Source organism: Sciurus carolinensis, chromosome 3, assembly GCF_902686445.1.
Source record: "Sciurus carolinensis chromosome 3, mSciCar1.2, whole genome shotgun sequence".
NCBI classification, from domain to species: Eukaryota; Metazoa; Chordata; class Mammalia; order Rodentia; family Sciuridae; genus Sciurus; species Sciurus carolinensis.
The window spans coordinates 41,151,016-41,172,842 of NC_062215.1; the positions used below are offsets into that span (position 1 = coordinate 41,151,016).

At 41.4% G+C, this 21,827-nt stretch overlaps 1 protein-coding gene across 1 annotated transcript in view; it reads left to right on the plus strand.

The window, feature by feature from the left end:
* Positions 1 to 20,389, plus strand: part of Gid4 (GID complex subunit 4 homolog) — a 23,557-nt gene extending 3,168 nt beyond the window's left edge. The window contains exons 2-6 of the mRNA XM_047544837.1: positions 2,650 to 2,709; positions 8,163 to 8,270; positions 12,126 to 12,227; positions 14,177 to 14,307; positions 17,046 to 20,389. Of these exons, the coding sequence (XP_047400793.1) occupies positions 2,650 to 2,709; positions 8,163 to 8,270; positions 12,126 to 12,227; positions 14,177 to 14,307; positions 17,046 to 17,109 (465 nt within the window). The 3' untranslated portion in view covers positions 17,110 to 20,389. The remainder of the gene's footprint in view (positions 1 to 2,649; positions 2,710 to 8,162; positions 8,271 to 12,125; positions 12,228 to 14,176; positions 14,308 to 17,045) is intronic.
* The last annotated feature ends 1,438 nt before the right edge of the window (positions 20,390 to 21,827 follow it).

Sequence of the window (21,827 nt, forward strand, 5' to 3'; positions counted from 1 at the left end):
TTAAACTTGTGTGCTCAAGTGATCCTCCTGCTTCAGCCTCCTGAGTGCTGGAATGTAGGCTTAAGCACTGTGCTCAGCTCATGTACACGTATTTATGTGGATGTGCTTTTACTTCTTTTGGGTGGGTAGGTCAACCTAAAAGTGAAACTACTGGGTCATATAGTAACTCTATATGTAACATTTTGATGAACTACCAATCATTTCTAAAGTGGAAGTGTCATTTTACATTTCTACCAACCATATCCTCTTCAATACTTGCTATTGTTCATCTTTTTGATTGTCATCATCCTAATGGGTGTGAAGTAGCTCAGTGTGGTCTGTGTTTGAATTTTCCTGGTGACTGGTGATGATGGACATCTTTTTGTGTGCTATTTGGAGCATTTTCTACTGGGATATTCCAGTATAGAGTTTCTTAAATCTTTATATGGGGTTCTGACTGGGTCTTTTTTTCCCCTTCTTACTGTGAACACTCTTGCTCTCTCCTACTATCCTAGAAGCCACCAGTAGAGTGAAGCCTGGGTCCCTGTAAAAGGAATATTAAAAAGAGCAGCTGTTGGACACAGCTGTGCTGTGAGACTTCCTTGCTGAACATTTGCCTTGTTATCTTTCTCACTGAGATGCTGGTCCCTCATTTGGTGAAAACTGTATGTGTTGTGGGGTAATTTGAGTTCACTAACTATCATCAAGATCAATTTGGGCAGAATAGGAGAGACACATGGTTGAATAGAGGCCAAACAGAAATTCTGATTCTTGAGCATGTGATAATCCATGCAAATGTGAGCCAATTTACAGTTCAATTTTTAATCTTATTAGCATGTATCCCTGCCACCTGATACCCTTTCCAGCAGCTGTGAAACCCCAAACTACACTGCATTCAATGAGAATTGCATATATGAAATTTAAGGCCTCAGGTTAGAACTTTTTAATAAAAGTTCTTTGCTGAACCATGTTAGTGTGAATCAGCTGTTTTCCATAATGTCCTATGCCACGGTCAGCAGATGAGGGCATATAAAATGCTTTGGCAGTTTTCACATGGAATACCTTTGTCACCAGCACCAAACTGTGAAGGCACTTTAGTTTCATTGAAGCTTGATTGCTTCAGTGCTGACATCATCTGGCTGACCAAGTTCATTACAGTTTTGAAGGACTGCCTTAGTATTTCATTTATGGTGTAACCGAAAGTAGTTGAATTCCCAAATCTGATAAATGCCACAAAACTTTGCTGTTTCTTGAAATGAGACTTCATTTAAAATGAAATTCTCATTGTGCTACAGGTACCACCATGACTCGATTTGCTTTGATTCAGAGGTTAGTAGGCAAAGTTCCAGAGTTTGTGACAATTTTAAGTCACAAACTCTCATACTTTGCCTGTTCAGGGTGAGTCTGTATAGTTTTGGGTAAAATGTACTAGTTAGTATGCTTTCAACCATGAGTAACCATATTTTGCCTTTCAAAATAGTTTACAGAACACGTGAACTTATTATCTCAAATTATAAGGAATTTGTTGGCAACATGGTCCTAGGATAGTTAAGGGACCTTTGATGGACCAGATTTCTTCCATCTTACTGGGTGGGCTGTCATCCCTAGTTTTGTGTGGCCTGTTTCTCCTCCTAATCTCTTAATGACTGTCCTAAGACTGGACTCTATATACAGTTACTACCACCACCAGGGGAAGGAAAAAGGCCATTTCTTCTTCATGTGTCTCTTCCAAAGCCAGTGCTTTTTTTATGGGTGCATCCAGGAGATTTTCACACACGTCCTATTGGCCAGAACCTGGGTTACTCACCCCTAGTGACTTGTGAAGAGAATGGTGGCTTGAAGCTTATCTTAGATCCATCAGGGTTGACCACATCTTTCAGGATAGGGTAGCTGCCAGTACATAATAGACACACTATCTGCATGAAAAAAAGAGAAAATTGGTCATAGGCATCCAGCAGTCTCAGCAACCAATAATTGGTGGCTACTAAACCTAAAAATTTACTGTGCCTGTTATTCCTATTTATTTTCAGCTCATGACTTTTCTCATTAAGAAACTCTAGCATCTGTATATGAATAGACAGGGCAGACATTCACAATATAATCAGACGTTTGGTTGGAATTTTGGTTCATAACTAAAATTATACCATGTAAGTTCTTCCTAAGGTGCTATTCCTGAATATTCTGCTCATTTCATAAAGAAATAGTGCAGCATGGTACTTTGGATAAATGCCAGGGCAGGAGTACATTTTCTAAACTAGTGATTGAGTTACAGGGAAACAAAGGGAGACTAGAGAGTCATTAGAAAGTCAGACCCAGGATTAGGGATGATACCCATGTGTACAGGTAGAGAGACCTGGTGCTTAATAATGTACAATGTCTGTAGATGAGCAAGAGACTTACTGTTCTCAAAAGGCACTTCAGTCCCAAAATTCCAGCTGAAGGAAGTTGAGAGGGCCCTGGGATCAGTTTGCATTGAAAGAACAGGCACATGTATAGGGAGGACTGGTAAAAGTCCCAAAGGCTTTGAGAGCCTTTGGCTCCATTGGACATGCCCTGACCACCAGGCCTCCCTGCTCTAGCCTGGCCTCACAGGGTTTCCAAAGTACTCCCCCAGCATGTCCAAGGTGTATTCACCTGTTTACAATGGTCTGTGTGTCCTTTTGTTTTTAGCACGTGGACACAGGGAACTCTTATCTTTGTGGATACCTGAAGATTAAAGGCCTTACGGAGGTAAGCACTTGCTCACTTGAGCTAGAACTGGGAAGTGGGTGACATGCTCAGGGTTGAGGGCAGGCAATCCCAACTCCATTTCTAAGCATTGTTATCATATGGAGAACATACACTGCAATTCTGATGTGTCCTGCTGAGAAGTGTACACATCCACAAATTTTTTTCCAACTTTGGTGGTGAGGACCTGGCGCATGCTAAGCACACATGCTCTACCATAATCCTGCCCCTCACAATGAGATCAAAACTATTGATTTTGTTGTGTTTTTTAAAATATATTTTTTAGATGTTGATAGACCATTTTAAAAAATTCATTTATTTTTATGTGGTGCTGAGAATCAAACCCAGTGCCTCACACATGCTAGGCAAATGCTCTACCACTGAGCCATAACCCCGACCCCTGTTGTGTCTTTTTTTTAAGCAAAAATATGTGTGTGTGTATATATATGTGTGTACATGAATATATACATGGTGAGAATATAGCCACTACTTGTATTAGCATCAGTCATTCAAAAACTGAGCTTCATTGGAACATTGAAAAGTGACTGTCCTGTTTTCAACCTGCTGGATAAAAGTAGAGTGTTTTCCTTCATTTGTTCTAACTTTTCAAACTTCAGAACTCCTGGGATTTAGAAGGTAAGAAAGAGCATCCCTTCTTTTCCATTAATGGGTAAACAGGAATAGGAAGGAATGACTGGCCCCTGAGCTCTGCTATGAGTGCCTGGGTGTGACCTTTCTGCAGTGTCCTATGGCCTGTTATCACTTCTTATAGTTTGGATGACCCAGCAATATTGGGCTGTGTTCCTTACTGGTTTTGTGACCTTTCATTTCTCTTCATTTCAGTTTCCTCATTTGAAAAGTAAGAATTAAAAATCTGCTCTGCTTATTTAGTGGGCTTTCTAAGGGGAGAAAACCATTTTAGAGTAAGTGGCAGGCAAGAATATAATATGAATATGGGATAATTCCCTCTGGTTCTCCTACTTTGTTTTGCTTTACTTTTTTTTTTTTTCCTTTTGGCCGTGCTGGGGATAAGTGCACTACCACTGAGCTACACCCCCAAACTCTGCCTACTTTTCTATATTAAAAGTTGTACTCAGAATTTCCTATGAAATTTGTTGTTTCGACAAAAGGTATTATCTAATCAAGTATGGGTAGAAAGTAATAGTAAAGGATTTTAGCCTTTGGATTTGTGGTAGGAGAAAATGTATAGTAAAACAGAATATGCTCAATTCATAAGGAAGCAGGTACATTTGTTAGTGGAGCACAGAGCATATTTAACTTCAGAAGGAAACCAGCAAAATGTGTAGCACATTGGAATGTTAACTCCAAAGCCAATCACCCGTGTCATAGGAAGCTGCACAGAAATGATAAGTAACATTAGAAATCTACACACAGTGGACAGAAATGCTAATGGCTATGACCTCTCCATTGGAAGCAAGTTGCCCTTACTAAGGGCAACTTAGCCCTATGAGTCAGGAACAGCAGTGAGACTCCCTTAAGGAGTCGGCACTAGCATGGCCCTTCACTAGGGCCAGCCCACTGGGAACCCTAGGCTCTTTTTTTTTTTTTTTCCCATACTTTTGTGGGTGCATTATAGTTATTCATAATAGTGGGATTCATTGTTACATATTCATACATGCATACAATATAACAATTTAATTTGATCAGTATTATTCCCCAGTATCTCCCCTTGTCCTCTCCTCCTTACTCCCCCTGATAACTTAGGCTCTTAACAGAACTGTAGACACTCATTCCTCTTGGCAAAATTGGTCTGCAGGTAGAATGACCTGGAGGGCACAATCTACCCCAAGTCAAGGTCAAGTGATGGACTGATGTTGCCAGTTAAAGAAAGGTCCATCTTTTTTCCCTAGGGTCCCTAAGTCCGGCTCAGGCCTCAGATGCTTAGGATTTTTTTCTTAATCTTTCTTTATTTTTGGTACTGGGACTTGAACCCAGAGGAACTCTACCACTGAACCACATCCCCAGCCCTTTTATAATGTTTATTTTGAGACAGAAAGTCTCACTAATTTGCTAAGTCTGTTCTTAAACTGCCATCCTCCTGTCCTAGCCTCCTAAATCACTGGGATTATGAGTGTACTACTATACCTGGCAGAATTTTGGGTGTTGGGGGAGATTTTTTTCCCCACATTCTTTGTATTGGTGCATTATAGTTATATATACTCAGAATTCCTTTTTGAAATAATTGTTATTACCTTTATTGAGCTATAGTTCATATACTGTATAATTCACCCATTTAAAGTATACAATTCATTGACTTTTGGTATATTCACAGAGTTGCACAGCTACTTGATAACTTGTAAAAATCATATATCTGACATATGGTTGCTGTAGGTAATTAGTAAAATGCAGAAAACTGTAATGAATATGAATGAATTTTATACCTTTTTTTGTTTTCTCATTTATAATTGTTAGAATGTCAAATGTGTAATTTATTTGAATTAGATTATGTAAATGGTATGGGTTTTAGTCATAGTAGTTGCAATGTAGAATATTAAAAATTAAATCGAAGATAACATGCCTCATATTTACAAAGCACAGCTTTATAGTTTGTGTGCCTTTTAGAAATGAAATTCCAGTATTATAAAGAATGGGTGGTAAATAACATTATGCATTTCTGCACTGGCCACCATTATACCTTTCCCAGGGAGCCCACCTACTGGCAGGGTGGCCGTGGTCAGCTCTTCCCTGACTCCTTAGATGAGATTGGAAACTCCAGTTGACGTTGTGCTAGACTTGCTTGGAAGAAGGGAGATGGATCACACTAACCAAACTCACAAGACACTGATATATGAACAGAAGTGCCCATTTACTCTTAGAATGAGGTGCTTGCCTATTCTAGAAGTTCTCATTGACATACTGGCCAAATGAATGTTAATTCCTCAAAAGATAAGTCTGCATGGAAAGCCAATGTACCCATTATCTGACAGTTTTGGGTGAACTTGGAATCAGCAAGAGCAGTTAGTTGATGACTTCCATAATTGAAGGCCATGCCTGCCTGCGGGTGGGGGCTGTTGCAGGCTATCTCTCTCTCTCTCTTTGACTTTTTTTTCCCTAATATTCCTCCTGCGGGCATGTATTTTTCTTTGGTTCTGTAAATTACATCCTGTTAGGCTATGTAGTCAAATGCTTGAGTTTCCTATGCTGGTCCTAAGAAATAATTCAATCTTTTTTGTGGTTTCTGTGCATATTGAATCTCATTCATTAAGCATTTATTTAATTTCTCAGTTTGGAGGCAACTCATAGTCACCCTGACACACTACCTGAAGTATTTTAGAGAGATGTCAGTGCCGAATCATTCTTTAGGAAAGGCATAAGGTTTTTTGTTGTTGTTGTTGTTTTTCCCCTTTTTGGTGCTGGAAATGGAACACAGGCCCTCGTGCATACTAAGCAAGCATTCTACCACTGAGCTACAGTACCCCTAGCCCTAATTCATAGTATTTTAATTGTATTAGGACCACTTTGTCATTTTGTTTTCTATCCCTTTGGTAGAAGTTCTGAAAAAAACATTAAAGCTCAAAACTCAGACAAACAATATATATAGCTTCTAATATAAAATCCCAAGTTGGGTTCTAATTAATAGAACTTTTTACTTTAGTAGTCCTTCCTAAACACAAATTAGTATAATTAAGTTTATGCTTTAAAAATTAGGTTTCCATTTAGGAAAATTTCTCTTTTCTAATTTATTTCCTTTTACATGTAAGTATCCATATGAGAAACTCAACAAAATTGTTAGGGTAAGGTGGGTAAGTTTTGGGTGGGTTTTGAAGTTCACTGTTAAGAAAACAGAATGAAGAACTGGGATTATGGCTCAGTGGTAGAACATTTTCCTAGCATACATGAGGCCCTAGAATCCATCCCTGGCACCATACACACATAACCTCAGCAGTAGTATCACAAAACCAGCACCTTCAAAAACCTCAAGTATAAACCTGGGAGCCTCTGAGCCAGAGGGTTATGCAGTGGTAGTGTCTCTTGGAAAGGTCCTGAGCAGCATGCAATCCAAGCTGGAATAAGTTGGCAAAACCATCAGAATGGTTCTATTTTTGGCTGGGGAGATAGCTCAGTTGGTAGAATGCTTGTCTTGCAAGCACAAGGCTCTAGGTTCGATCCCCAGCACTGCAAAAAAAAAAAAAGACTGGTTCTATTTTAAATGTATGTAGAAATTAGAGGTGCTTACTTGGGGCCTGGAGAAGAAAAGTTGGAATTCTGTAGTCCCAGGGACACTAAGACAGTAATCTGTGGTTTCTAGGCAGGTCACTCACAAACCATGCCCCTGAGGAATCCCTGGGGTCTTGACCAGCTAGGCTGAGGGGCCATTGGTTGGTTGGTGTTAACAGATGCATAGAAATGATAAACTTTTTACTGTGTTGACCTTTTCTTCCATTAATTTTTTTTCCCTAAATCTTTGGTTCTGTACTTATGAGCACATGAACAAATAGCAAATGAAATTAGCAGTCTTTTAAGCAATGTATAAGAGCTAGCTTATTTTTTATGGTGTGGGTTTCTTTTCTTTCTTCTTTCTTTTTTCTTTCAATGTGTGTGTTTGTTGGCAGTGCTGGGGATGAAGAAACCCAGGGCTTCATGCATGCTAGGCAAAGTGCTCTACCACTGAGTCACATCCAAACCTTCAGTGGCATGTTTTTTCTGGATTTTACATTGCAGGCATGATTTACATAATTTTCCCTCATATAAATTGTTCTTAGCTCATATGATAGAATTAAATATTTTCCTAGTATTTCAAGATATTTCTACTGAAAGAGTAAGTATTGTCGTAAAATGGGCAAATCGCTGAGACATTTGAGAACCAGTGGGCTGGCTTATGGTTTGAGGGAGACCTTGATAGTAACATGGTTTTAAAAGCTTTAAAAGCTTTCAGGGGTGACACATTGGAAAGTAAAAATCTACCAGGTTATAATCTGCTTTGTATACTAAAATATTCAGAGTTTATTTGTGGAGATCATGTAAATTATTTTTCAAGAGACCAGCACATAACAAGTAAAGTCAGAGAAAGAACCCTGCCAGAGCAAATCCAAGAGACCTTCTGATATCTGGACAATTTGAATTGAGACTTATTTCTACAGACTGATGGCAGATCAGCTGGATCTGACTCTGATTTATATTGTTAGCAGTGTGATCCATTTTGTCAAGACATCAAAGAGAAGTTAAAGCATGGTTGATTCCTCCTGTCCAAAAGGTTAAAATGGGTTAGGGGTGTAACTCAGTGGGAGTGCATGTCCTTAGCATGTACAAGGCCCTGGGTTCCATCTCTAGCACACACACAAAAATGTTCAAAATGCTCATTCAGGGTCTGAGCATGTAGCTCAGTGGTAGAGCAGTTGCTTGAATGTGCGAGGCCCTGGGTTTAGTCCTCAGCACAAAAAAATTTTTTAAATAAAAATAAAATATCTTGTTTTGATATGTGCCTTTTGCCATAGGAGTATCCAACCCTTACAACCTTCTTTGAAGGAGAAATAATCAGTAAAAAGCATCCTTTCTTAACTCGAAAGTGGGACGCCGATGAAGATGTTGATCGGAAACACTGGGTAAGTAGGCCTGGGCTCTGGGCCATCCAGAAACTGCTGGAGAGCTGAGGGAACACCAGAAGCCAGAGACCTTGTCCCTTACTAAGAGGCATTTGGGGCTTTGCAGCCAAAGGGCAACTGATTGCCACATACAAACTTTAGTTGTTTCATCTTCCTTTTTTTTTTTTCCCCAATGGTGGTGATGCTTCAGATTGAACCCAGGGCCTGTGCATGCTAGGCAAGTACCCTACCACTGAGCTACAGCCCCAGCCCTCCATCTTCCTTCTGAAGAGTTTAGATACTGTCCAATCTTCTCTTAAATAGCACATGGCTAATGATAGCAACCCCTGAGTTCCACGTGCAACTGTGTATCGTTTTCAGAATCTCAGCAGTATCCCTGTCCTTACTACCTGTGTCCATCCTCTAAACAACTCTACTTGGGACACTCCTGTGAAACAGAAAGCAGATGCCTCTTATATTTGGGTTGGCCTGAGATAAAGATACTAGTCACGGCTGGGCACAATGGCATATGCCTGCAATCCCAATGGCTCCGGAGGCTGAGGCAGGAGGATCATGAGTTCAAAGCCAGCCTCAGCAATGGCGAGGCACTAAGCAACTCAGCGAGATCCTATCTCTAAATTAAAAGTACAAAATAGGGTTGGGGATGTGACTCAGTGGTCTAGTACCCCCTAAATTCAGTCCCTGGTACCCCACATAAAAAGATACTAGTCATGGAAATTCAGTGGGAACATAACATTGTATTCTGTATTTTGCAGTACTGGGGATTGAATCCAGGGGCCCTTTACCATAGAGCTACATCTCAAGTCCTTTTTATTTTTTGAGACAGGGTCTGGCTGAGTTGCTAAGGCTGTCCTCAAACTTGCAGTCCTCCTGCCTCAGCCTCCTGAGTTGCTGAGATTACAGGTGTGTGCTATGGCACCCAACTAGAACATTGTTTCTTTTCATCCTGTCCTGATAAGACACAGGGCAAGCTTAACCTAAGGACCATCCAGACACCACTGAAAAATCCAGGCTCCACACTTTTTATCTGCCAAGCATACTGTGTTCTTATTCCCCAATAGTGAACACTTAAAAAACAACATAGGGCTACTGTCCTGGAATCTTTTCTCTGGTTGTCATCCAAGTCTTATGTTTTCAAAATCTGTTTATCAACCTATCATTGCAGCCTTTGACTTAGTTGACCATGGTGATGATGAATTTTTGTTTAAAATGGATAAAGTCCAATGTTCTCATCCTTTGTAAACCCACCAGAAATGACTGGGTCAGTAGAGAAGATTCTAGAACTCATTCTTCCTGCTGCCACACACACCCAGCATCTAAACTCTCGCTGATTCTGGGACCACAGCCTATGGAGAGATTGGCTGCAGACACTTGTCTTTGTCAGCCTCACTGTGCACTATCGCTTTTGCTTATTGATGCTTTCCAAAATTTTGAGTTCCAGTTCAATTTAACTTTAAACTTGAACCTTTTAAAACATTTTTCTGAAAGTTACATGTTTTGACTATAGCAAGTAAAGATCAAAAGCTAGACAGTCATTTATATATCTTTAAAATATGAAAGAAAGAGCAAGATCCCGGTATCCAAAAGGTTGAGGGAGCCCGAGTAGTGTGATGGTGCCCATCAGAGTTAGAGGGCTCTTGAACCCACCCTTGCCCAGTTTTGGGCTTGTCCTACTTGTCTTACCACCTCACCAGATGACTCCTTCCTCACCTGGAAAACCCCAGAATACGAAGCTCATCCTTGTAGTAAACTATAGTTGGTCTCTTATGGAACTTTGTATGCCATTTCAAATTGGTCCTGCAAAAAGCATAGTCTTTGAGATCCAATGATGACTCAGTTTTAGGCTAAGTTGGAAACATAGAACATTAGACCAGACTTTGCTAGACTGGATTGAAATATTCAGGGTAAGAGAGGAACAATGGAGGCCACCAGTCACCCCGGCATGCCAGTGTAGTAGGATGAAGGAGCTAGCCTTGAATGTTTCCTCCTGCAGTAGGTCTAGCTCCCTTTCAGCCCTCAGCATTTCCCATGACCTTCCAACTCACGCAGGACTTTCAGATCCCCATGCAACTCCTGGAGCTCTGTACCTTGCTCCTGTTTGTCTGAGGTTTGCAATGTGTGATACACTTCACCTAAGGTGTCATTTCCCATTGTAGAGACACAGACATGATATCACACTCTCAAATTTTCCTGAGTCATAACTGAGGCTGATAATAATGGTGGTACTATAAAGTCAAGATTTTATGTATTTAGTCTACTTGGAATTAAAAAAAAAAATCTGTGTGATATAATTTGCAACTTAAATTCTGTGTCTTGATTTTAAAAAAAAATTTTTTTCAATGCTGGGACTGGTACCCAGAGCCTTGTTCTTGCTAGGCAAGTACTTCACCACTGAGCTACACTCCCAACCCTTCTATCTCAACTTCTAAAATCAATTCATTTACATTTTTGATTGAACCATAATATTTGTACAGATTTATGAGGTACAATATGATTTTGGGGGAGGTGCTCGGGATGGAACCCAGAACTTCATACGTACTAGGCAAGAGCTCTACCGCTACATCCCCAGCACCAATGTGATGTTTTGATTCATGTACACATAAGGTAATGATTAACTCAGGGTAATTAGCATATCTGTCACCTTAAACTTTTATCACTTTTTTTTAATTTAAGGTGTTTTTCCTAAAAAAATTAATACATGTTTATTTAAGAATAATTAGACAAAACAGCTAGAGGGAAAAAAATTTGTATAATGACAATACCTAAGCTAAAACAGCTGTTAGCTTCTGCCTGAATCTCTGTTGGATGTATACAGACAGTCTATCTGTGGGTTCTGAATTCATGGATTTATCCAACTGCGGATAGGTTTGGGGGAAAAAGTGCATCTGTATTGAACACATGCAGACTTTTTTTCTGGTCATTGTTCCCTAAACAATACAGTAAAACAATTATTTGTATAACATTATATTTGGTATTAGAAGTAATCTAGCTGGTGCATGCCTGTTATCCCAGTGACTTGAGGGGCTAAGGCAGGAAGATCACAAGTTTGACCAGCCTGGGCAACTTAATGAGACCCTGCCTCAAAATAAAAAATAAAAGCACTGAGGATGTAACTCTGATAAAGCTTCCACAAATTTTGGTATCTTCAGAGGGTCCTAGAACCCATATTCTGTAAATACCAAGGGACAACCATATTTTCTTTTGTCTTTTTACAAAAATGGCATCATAAGATACAATTTTATAACATATTTTTAGTCTGTTTTTTCTTGAGGGTAGGAGAAAGGGTCTCACTATGTTGTCCAGGCTGGCCTTGAACTCCTAGGTTCAAGCAGTCCTCCTGCCTCAACCTCCTGAGTAGCTAAGACTAAAGACATATGCCACCTCTCATAGCTCTCCAGTCTCCTTTTTAAACTCAACCATATTATACCTGTTTCCAATTTCTACCTGAATTGGTATCATGTCAGTGGACCAATTTTACTATATACCCTCTCTCCTCTGTGGCTATACTGTCTAGTGATTCTGCAGTTCTTTTTGCCTCCTGTGGACTTACTTACAGAGATCTTCTTATTAGTTGTTCTTAGCTTTCCTGTGTTTGTGGTAGGGTGTTCTAAGATGCCCCTGAAATTATAGTCATTTGCCATCCTTCGGCCTTTTCCTCAGGTTGTGTTAACTGGTTAAGTGTAATTCTGCTGTACCTCAGCTGGAGACCTGAATCTGCCTCTAGTTCAGGTCTCTGTTCACTGGGGATGACCACAGGCTCCTTCTACCACCTAGCATTAGCCATCCTTCAAGCCAGTAGTTCTGACATCAGCCCCTCCCTCTGTTGATCAATATTGTACTGTTTTTTGCTTTCAGGGCAAGTTTCTGGCTTTTTATCAGTATGCAAAATCATTTAATTCAGATGACTTTGACTATGAGGAACTGAAGAATGGAGATTATGTCTTCATGAGGTGGAAGGTAAGGTCCTGTCCAGCCTCTTCCAAAACTCCCTTATGCATTCCACATACCTCTCCATGGAGGGCAGGTCTCCCAACCAGGGTCTCCCTGTGCCCAGTGCTTGTGACAGTTTGTCTTCATAGTAGGGCCTTTATACACTTGTAAAAAGCAGCTGTAGCTCCGGAGCACACACTGCTGATGTCCCAGCTGGCTTTTCTAGTTACCCTGATTAAATAGATAGCAGGTGGGCTGTGTCTAGGTGGGCACCCTCTGACAATGTTGTTTGCATCTTCTCCCTTTCCTTTCTCCCACCCAGGAATCCCTTTGAACTTCCAGGTTGAATCATTCAAATGTTATGTGGATTCAGGGCAACTTTCTTTGAACTTAGTCATCCATTGTACCCTGTTCCACCACAGGCTTAAATACCATCAGAGTGACTGGTCTCCCTACCACATCCCTTCCCCAGGGCTCTCTGCTTCCTGCAGTTCAGGAAATGAGGGACCAGGAATGGAATGTAGGTTTTCCCTTCACTGCCCTGGTTGATTCTATGGTTTGTCCCTTGCCTGAGGAGTCCTTTTGCTCCTATCTCCGACAGCACAGTATAGCACAGGATAGCAAAATCCTGGAGTGGATCTGTTAGGTTACTTTGGGGACATGCACACTCTCAACCCCTAGTGCCTGATCTGTAGGAAGGAAGCTGTTTTACCATGAGATCTTGCTGTCTTTCATAAAAACGAAGAATCTAGAACAGTCATTCCCCACTTTTACTTTGTAGAGTCACTCGTTTGGGGGGTGGCAATCATTACTCCTTTACTAGACAGATACCACATTTGGTGAACAAATGTTGAACCCTACCCTCCCCAGCTTGCCATCTAGCAGGAAGCATGCCAACTAAATCCTTAAAGGAAGCATCTTTTTTCCTAATTTAAAATTTAAAAAAATTTTTTGCTGGGGATCAAATTCAGGGTCTTGCACATCCTAGGCAAATGGTCTGCTACTGAACTACATCCCTAGCCCTAAATTACATTTTAAAACTATAATTAAAACAAAACAAAACAAAACCGTAATTTCAGAGATTGAATAAGAAGGATAAAAGTGTCTTTAAAATTGGGGTGGGGGGCCTTTGGGAGCATAGCTTAGTGGTAGCATTTGCCTAGCATGCACAAGATCCTGGGTTCCATCCCCAGCAACACACACACACACACACACACACACACACACACACACAAATAATTGAAAGCAATGGTGTTCTTTCTTTCCAAAGAGTTTCTCAGGGTAACTCACAAGTGAGCCTTTGGTTTATCGACCAAAGTGAGCCTTTGGTTTATCAACTTGAGGCCCTAGGGCTTCTGACCCAGTCTTTCCAGAGAATAGTAGCAAGGACATGGCCTTACAACTCTTGGTGCCAATACAGTGGCAAACTTGCCTCTCTTTGAAATGCACCTGGTCAAGATCAGTGTCATTCTGGTTGTTTAGATGAGGTATAGAGCTTTTGGAGATGTTACAAGGGCTCCTGGCAATCAGTCTGCCCTCAGAACCATCACAGACCAAGAGAAGTGACTCATTGTTCAGAGCTGATCAGTGACAGTTCATGGGAACTGGAGCAGAAACACTCCTCCCAGGTCATTTCTGTCTGTGGTCTCTGAACTATAGATGAGCAGGTAGGCAGTCATTGATTTATATATTAGGTGCTTGGGGCTGTGTTACTTTATTCGAGTCACTGATTCTGGTGAGCTCATGACACATTTTGGCATATTAAGTACATAGAATGCTCCAGCCACATGTGGGCACTATCCAGAAGAGTCAAGCCAATACCCCAAAGGCTTGCTGTCACCCAACAAGTCTGCCTCAAAATATGAGGTCATACTTTCCTCATGTGGTCCTTAGAACCCCCTGATGCTTAACAGGGAGGCCTCAGGGTTGATCTGAGAACACTGCCTGTTACTGATGGATCCCTCATCTGTGCACAGGAGCAGTTCCTGGTCCCAGACCACACCATCAAAGACATCAGTGGTGCTTCCTTTGCCGGCTTCTATTACATCTGCTTTCAGAAGTCAGCAGCCTCCATAGAGGGTTACTACTACCATCGGAGTTCAGAATGGTAAGGGCCCCCAGTGGCCAGGGGCCATGGCAGATGCTGCCTGCCTACCCTGGCTCTTCCCTGGTTCATTGCGCCCAAAAGGAAATCTCTGAGCATGCCTCTGCATGGATTTCATGCTCTATTTGGGTGCTGAGGCCCTATTTAAATGACCTCAGTTGTTCAGAATAGGGCCTTATTCCCATCCACAGAGCAGACTGAACGAGATGAAAATGAAATATCGTATGAAAAAGTTTATTTCTAAAATACCTTCCTTGTTTTGCAGTGCTGGGATTGGAACCCAGTGCCTCATGCATGCTAGGCAAGCACTCAACCACTGAGTTACATTCCTAAATACTTTTAAGCAATACTTTAATTTTGGCAATGTTCATCTCAATCTTCCTGACTTTACATTTATTCCTCCCAAATTTAATCAGTAACTAAAAAGTAAGTTAATCCCTTGTGAATTTTTGGCAGCCAATATTCATCCCACCTGCACCTGATTTTAGTCTGATGACCTAGTGACCATCCGAGTTGACAGTCTTGCCTGGTGTTCCTCCAAGGTGAAGAATGGAAGACCACCTCAATTGCTTGCTTTTGCCACCTTTTGAGGGACCTTCCTGCCTCCTTGCTGCTTATTTAAGTACCTTGCTATACCTGGCTGGTGAGCCCTGTCCTAAAACACCTGATTTTCTCTCAGAGGATTGAAGCACTTAATTTTCTTTGAAATTTTTCATTCTTTGGCGACTTGGGAGTGACCCTAGTCTAGATAGACTTAAATTCTTAGTACAGTGGCCAATCTTACAGTCGTGATCATTAGGCTTTTAGCAATAACTGTTTTCATATGAGTTTTTAAAACTTTTCATAATCCTTTTTATTAAATAACAGCTTTATTAAGATATTATTTGCATTCCATGCAATTCATTCACTTAAAGTATGCAAATCAATGGGTTTGGAATACGAACAGTTGGCAACCATTGACTTTAGAACATGTTCATTCTGGCAGGGCACAGTGGTGCACACCTGTACTCCCAGTAACTTGGGAGGCTGAGACGGGAAGATCACACGTTCAAATTCAGCCTCAGCAACTTAGTGAGACCTTGTCTCAAAAAGGGCTGGGAATATGGCTTAGGGATTAAGCACTCCTAGTTTCAATCCCCAGTACTGAGAAAAAAACGAAATATCTAGCTTCCTTTCTTCCTTCTGGGGATTAAACCCAAGGTCTTGCATGTGGTAGACAACTGCTCTGCTACTGAGCCTTACCCACCTTCAGCCTAGAACATTTTCATCACCATGAGGTGATGAAACCCCCATCCCCCTTAGCCACCCCCCACCCTTTTCCCCTCCCAGCTTTTGTCAGCCACTAATCTTTCTCTGTGTATAGATTTGCCTATTCTGAACATGTTGTATAAATGGAATCCCACAACATGTATTCTTTTTGTCTCTGGCATTTTTTGCTAAGAATAATGTTTTAAGTGTTCATACATAATGTAGCATGTTTCAGAACCTCATTTTTATTAGCAAATAATTTCCCATTGCATGAATATATAACATTTATCCATTCTTCAGTTAGTGGACAATTGGGTCATATCCATCTTTTGGCTATTTTGAATAATGCTGCTAGAAGCATGAGTCTACAAGTTTTTGAGTTCCTGCTTTCAGTTCCTTTGGGTATATACCTAGCAGTGAAAGTGTTGGGTCATAGGGTAATTTTATATTTAACTTTCTGAGGAGTCACCAAACTCTTCCACAGTGACTATAGTGCTTTACATTCCCACTAGCACTTTACATTCCCACCAGCAATGCATGAAGTATTAGGACACCCACCCTCCCTAATACTTGTTATCATGTCTTTATAATTATAAAGACATACCCAGGAGGGTATGAAGCAATATCTCATTGTTGTTTTGATTTGCATATTCCTTTTTTCATGTACTAGGGCTCAAACCCAGGACCTTATACATGCTAGGCAGAAGCATTATTTCATTATTATTATTTCATTTTATTATTATTGGGGGAGTTTTTTGTTGTTTTTTGGTTTTCTGTTTTTTGTTTTTTAATAATGGGTATTGAAACCAGATAGGTTTACCACTGAGCTATGTCCCCAGCCTTTTTATTTATTTTTATTTTATTTTATTTTTTTTTGGTGGGGGGTACCAGGGATTGAACTCAGGTGCACTCAACCACTGAGCCACATTCCTAGCCATATTTTATATTTTATTTTTTAGAGACAGGGTCTCACTGAGTTGCTTAGCACCTCACTTTTTTGCCAAGACTGGCTTTGAACTTGGGATCCTCCTGCCTTAACCTCCTGAGCCACGAGATTACAGGTGTGCACCACCACACCCAGCTTAGGGTCTTTTTTTAATAAGACATGCTACAGTTGCTTCATAATTGAAGCAGAATGTCTAAAAACTATTCACCTTACACATGGTTCAGGAGAATTAGCACATATACAGAGAGAGAGAGAGAAAAATCAAATAGGTTCAGCTTGTGAAGTATAAAATAAAGTAGCAAAGCCAGTGTGGTAGTGCCCACCTATAGTACGAGCTACATGAGAGGCTAAGGCAGGAGGATCACTTAAACCTAGTTCAAGGCCAGCTAGGACAACACATGAAGAGCCCATCTCAAAGCAAAAACAAAATGAATTAGCTTTTCAAGCAGACTGTGATTTGTCAGGCACTCTGGTTTGGGGGTTTTCTAACATCCTTTGCTCAGCAAACATGAAGTGACTACTTATCCTGTTTCTTTCCCTATTACAGGTATCAGTCCCTCAACCTGACCCATGTCCCTGAACACAGCGCGCCCATCTATGAATTCCGGTGACAGCGGTTCAGAGTGGCAACCAAATAAAACTGAACTTGGCAACAAAGAGCTTTGCCAAGAAAATTGTGTACCTGCCAGAACCAGGAGAGGTGTGTTCCTGTTTCTTCACAAGCAGACTCACATCAGAAAGCATGAATGTTAACTCACAGAATCCAAGGAGCGTGGCTGACCGGCGGGGCAGGTGGAGGAAGCCATCTCCCTTCCTCCTCCCTCTCTGTGGCAATTTGGTCGTCATCTGTCTCTAAGCTACCTTAAACGCACTTTTCCTTCCTGCACAGCTAACTTCTACATCACTGAAATGCCCATCCCTTCCTCGGCCCCCACCTCCAGCCGTGTAGAAGGTCAGCTTCTGGGTCACCCTCAGCCTTGGTGCTCAGTGGACCCCACCCAGGCCCCTGTCCCGCCCCCAGTTGCTTGTCCGGTAGCCCAAGGAAAGGCAGAGCCCCAGCACTTCTGTGCCCTCAGAGCTCTGTACAAGGAGTTGGCCAGCTGTGGCAGCATCTGCTGCCAATGAAATGAGACCTCATCAGTCTTCGGTCCCAGTGCTTCGTGGGGTCAACGGGCACTCCTGAGCCCTGTACTGTTAACAATGCAAAGCTCGCATGTGGCTGTCAGGTTCCCTGGGCCTGCTGTGGGGATCACTAAATTTAAGGCTTCCAGATCCCTGGCAGGAACAGATCCTAAACCTGCTTACTCAGTACGTTTGCTCCAAACTTTTGAACTTGAGGGCAATACTAAACTTAAAAATAAGAGTTTTTTTATTACAAAATTATTTTTATGGTCCCTTTAATGAGGACCCAATGGCAAATGCACAATTATTCCGAATTACATTTTATCGTTTTCACATTGAAAACAGCAAATGTTGACTTAGTAATTTTTATATCTATATCTATATGTATATGTATATTTAATCAACCAGCAGTTTTGAAATGAGTCATCCTGGTACAAAAGTTTTGCAGTATCGCATAAATTATAGTGCTAAACACAAGAACTGTTTTTGGGGCCAGTTTAGCCTTTGTACCTCCTCCTTTTGCTACTCAAAACAACAGTGCTTCGTGTTAACCTTTTCCACGAGGCAGAAGGGGTCTTCGTTCTCCAGAAACAGTGACTGAAATGGTGGGATGGGGGAGGGGTGGGAAACATGAACACGCTCAAATAACTCGAGGCTCATGTGCCAAAGTGTGTGTGTGCGTGTGTGTGCGTGCGCGTGCGCATTGTTTTGTTTTTATTTTTCTAAATGTTTAAGAAGCTTAGTATGTTGGCATCAGTTGTAGCCCACAAATATGGGCGGGGCTTTGAGGAATTGACATTTTTCTGGTGATTTATAAGACTTAGTCTGAACACAAGAGGAAAAGCTTTAAAAACAAGATAACATTGGAGCTGAGGATGTGGCTCAATGGTAGAGCACTTGCCTAGCACATTCAAGGCCCTGGGTTTCATCCCCAGCACCCCGGAAGAAAAAAAGCATCATAACCCACTGGAGCAGAGCAACCTACAGGTTGCATGTCCATGGGTAGTATAAAAGAACGCACAAAGCCCTTTAGTAGGATGAGTGGTAGGGAACATTTTTTATTCTTAAGAAGTGACTTTCTTTTTTTAATGACATATGTACTGTATGTTAACTGAGACCGAATGTTAGGGGAAGCCTTAAAGGAGCAGATTTTGGGAAAGTAGCCAGTGGGCACTTGTGACATGTAAATTTGTGATCCCAAGACCATACCCATTCAGTAAGAGCAGGGCCTGGGAATTCTAAAAAGCTACTCTGGTGACTTTATTGGAAAAAAATCATTCGTGTCCATTTCCAGAGAGGAGTCCAGAATATTTTCTGGAGCTTAAAACTCAAGCTAGATGCAGTGGTGTGTACCTGTAGTTCCAGCTGCTCAGGAGGCTGAGGCAGGAGGATCACTTGAGCCCAGGAGTTTGAGATCAGCCTGGGTAACATAGTGAGACCCCATCTCAAAAAAAAAAAAAAAAGAAAAGAAAGAACCGCATCAAGACTCAAGGCATCAAATGACTGGCTCTGATCACACTCATGAATTGTTCACTGTCACTTCAGTTAAGCTGAGGAACATCACAGAAGAGTAAAGGAGGCCAAGGGGCTGCACTAGCTTTCCTCATGTGACACACCATTCCTCTTTGCCTCAACCCTCCTCTCTCAGCATCCTTGAGGGATACAGACCCCACTCAACCCAGTTGGATGGGGTAACCCCCAGAGCTGTGGCTCATTCACAGGAACTGCTGGTGTCCTTTTGTAGACCAGTCAGACCAGGTTCTGTCATAGGGATTCTTCCTTTTTTCCTGTTTTAGCTAGGTAATGAAGTACTCCAGTTGTACTGGGGAAGTAAAGATGTGATACCTTTACCAGACCCTTCAGACATGTCTTTGAGGAAGATTTGTTCACTTGAAAGTCTGCCCACTGATCACAGGGATGGGAATAAGCATTTTTCCACCTCCTCTTAGTAACTCCCAAATGATCAACATCAACTTTCTCTCTGTCCTTGAGGACCTGTGGGGACTCCTCTCCACCTGTAGTTATTCTTTCCTGAAACTTCTCAGTGGTTTACATGCCTCTGATACTATGTGCAATATTTTTGGTTGACACTTGTAATCCATCATTAAAAGATGAGTGCAGATTTCAGATTTCCTACCATCTTCCCCTACCCCAAATGAACCTGCCATGAGGTGGGATCCTAGGGATTTGGCCGTTCTTACCCCACTGCTCAGAAAGCTTCTACTCTGCTGTCCCCAGCCTCAGCCCTCTTATGTCCTGGACTTACCCTTTCACCCACCATCCTTTTAAGGTTTATATAGTGTTTCAGCTGCAGTCCAAAAGTAACTAGACAATGCCTAATATTAAGTAGAAAGTCAATCTGTGTGCTGGTTCTGTTGGCAATGTTGAAATCAAACTCCAGGGGAGCAAAGGGGTTTTTCAATGTCTTTTGCTTTCAGAAACAGGGAATTTATATTCTCTCTAAGGCCTTGAATTGATTTTTTTTCCTCATAAAATAGTCTGATAAGCTAATTTTTAAAAAGAAATGCCATTAAGTATGTTGCATTGTGGTTTAAAATTACTAACAAGTTCTGAGAAAGAAAAATATTTGATTTTGAATCTTAAATGTTTTTAAAAATTAGATTTGAATGGGCGCAAAGTATGAATATTTTGTTTCTTTATGGAGGACATGTGGAAAGGGTTTAAGGGTTTGGGATGGGAGAAGTATTTTGCAGAGCTATCAATGTCCAAATAATTTTTAAAAAATAATAAAGGTATTTAAGCAGTGTGTGTCCTATTTTCTAAATCAAGAGTCCCATTAGCAGAAGCCACTCCTTTTCTGGCCCCACGTCTATGGGGCTCTCCAGGGCTGGCCAGAGACCTGTGTAGCCAGGAAGAGGCTGAGGCCCTTTCAGGGGAAGTGCTACAGTGGTCTGGTTGCGCCTACCTTTCCATTCTGGAAGTTCTCAGCCAGCCACTGCACACTTCTATTAGAATTCCATTTCGTTAATTTCTGTATTTCTTTAGGAGCTTTTTTGTTTGCTTTTTGCACATGCAGGATTTATACTTTTAACACAAAGTTAGGCACAATGGCTTTGCCAAGAAACAACTGGAAACAGAAGGTTTTTTTTGTTTTGTTTTTGTTATGGGGGACTGAACTCAGGGGCATGCAGCCCTAAGCCATATCCCCAGCCCTATTTTGTACTTTATTTAGACACAGGGTCTCTCTGAGTTGCTTAGCGAGTGCCTCCCCCTTTTCCCTGAGGCTGGCTTTGAACTTGAGATCCTCCTGCCTCAGCCTCCTGAGCCTCTGGGATTACAGGCATGCACCACTGCATGCAGTTACATTTTAGTTTCTGAGAAAATGTTTCAAGTGTTGAAAAGGTTTAAATTTTAAGCAAGTTGAAATGCTAAGGGATTTACATCAATGACAGAGCAAGTTTCCCTTATGTGTGTAAAAGTACCATCTGATCTCAAATTGTTTAAACAACAGTTTTTTCTCCTGTGAAATATGGTTTTAGAAAAGGAACAGACTGGACACAGTGCTGGATTCATGATTTAAGACACCAGATTTTGATTGTTTTGTTAAGTAGAAAAGGCATGGGCAGCTTGACTTCTCCCCATACACCTCTAGCACTAATGTGCCCCCACATGCATCAGCTAACATCTCTGAGCTCAACTTCTCTCCCCTGGGAGGTGCAAGGAGCAGCCTCTGCCTGGGCCACAAAATTGTTGAGGGTTCAAGAAACTCCTGAAAGCACTTTGTAAATGGTAAAAATGCAATACACATGTAAAATGTTCTGAACAAAAAGCTCAGTGTGGTGGTGTGTGCCTGAAGTTCCAGCTACTTGAAAGTCTGAGGCAGGAGGATTGACCAGCCTGGGTAACACGGCAAGACCCCATTCCCCCCAAAAAAAGAAAATAGCTGGGTGTGGTGGCACACACCTGTAATACCAGCAACTCAGGAGGCTGAGGCAGGAGGATCTCAAGTTCAAGGCCAGCCTGAACTTAGACCCTATCTCAGAATAAATGAGGACTGGGGATGTAGCTCAGTGGTAAAGTGCCCTGAGTTCAATCCCTAGCACCTCTCCCCACTGCCAAGAAAAAGAATGCTACAAAGTATTTACTGTGCTAGACATGGACCATTAGAAAAATTAGCAAAATCCTCTTTGGTATATCAATTTTTTTTTTTTTTTTTTGAAATGGAGCCTCCCTATGTTGCTGAGGT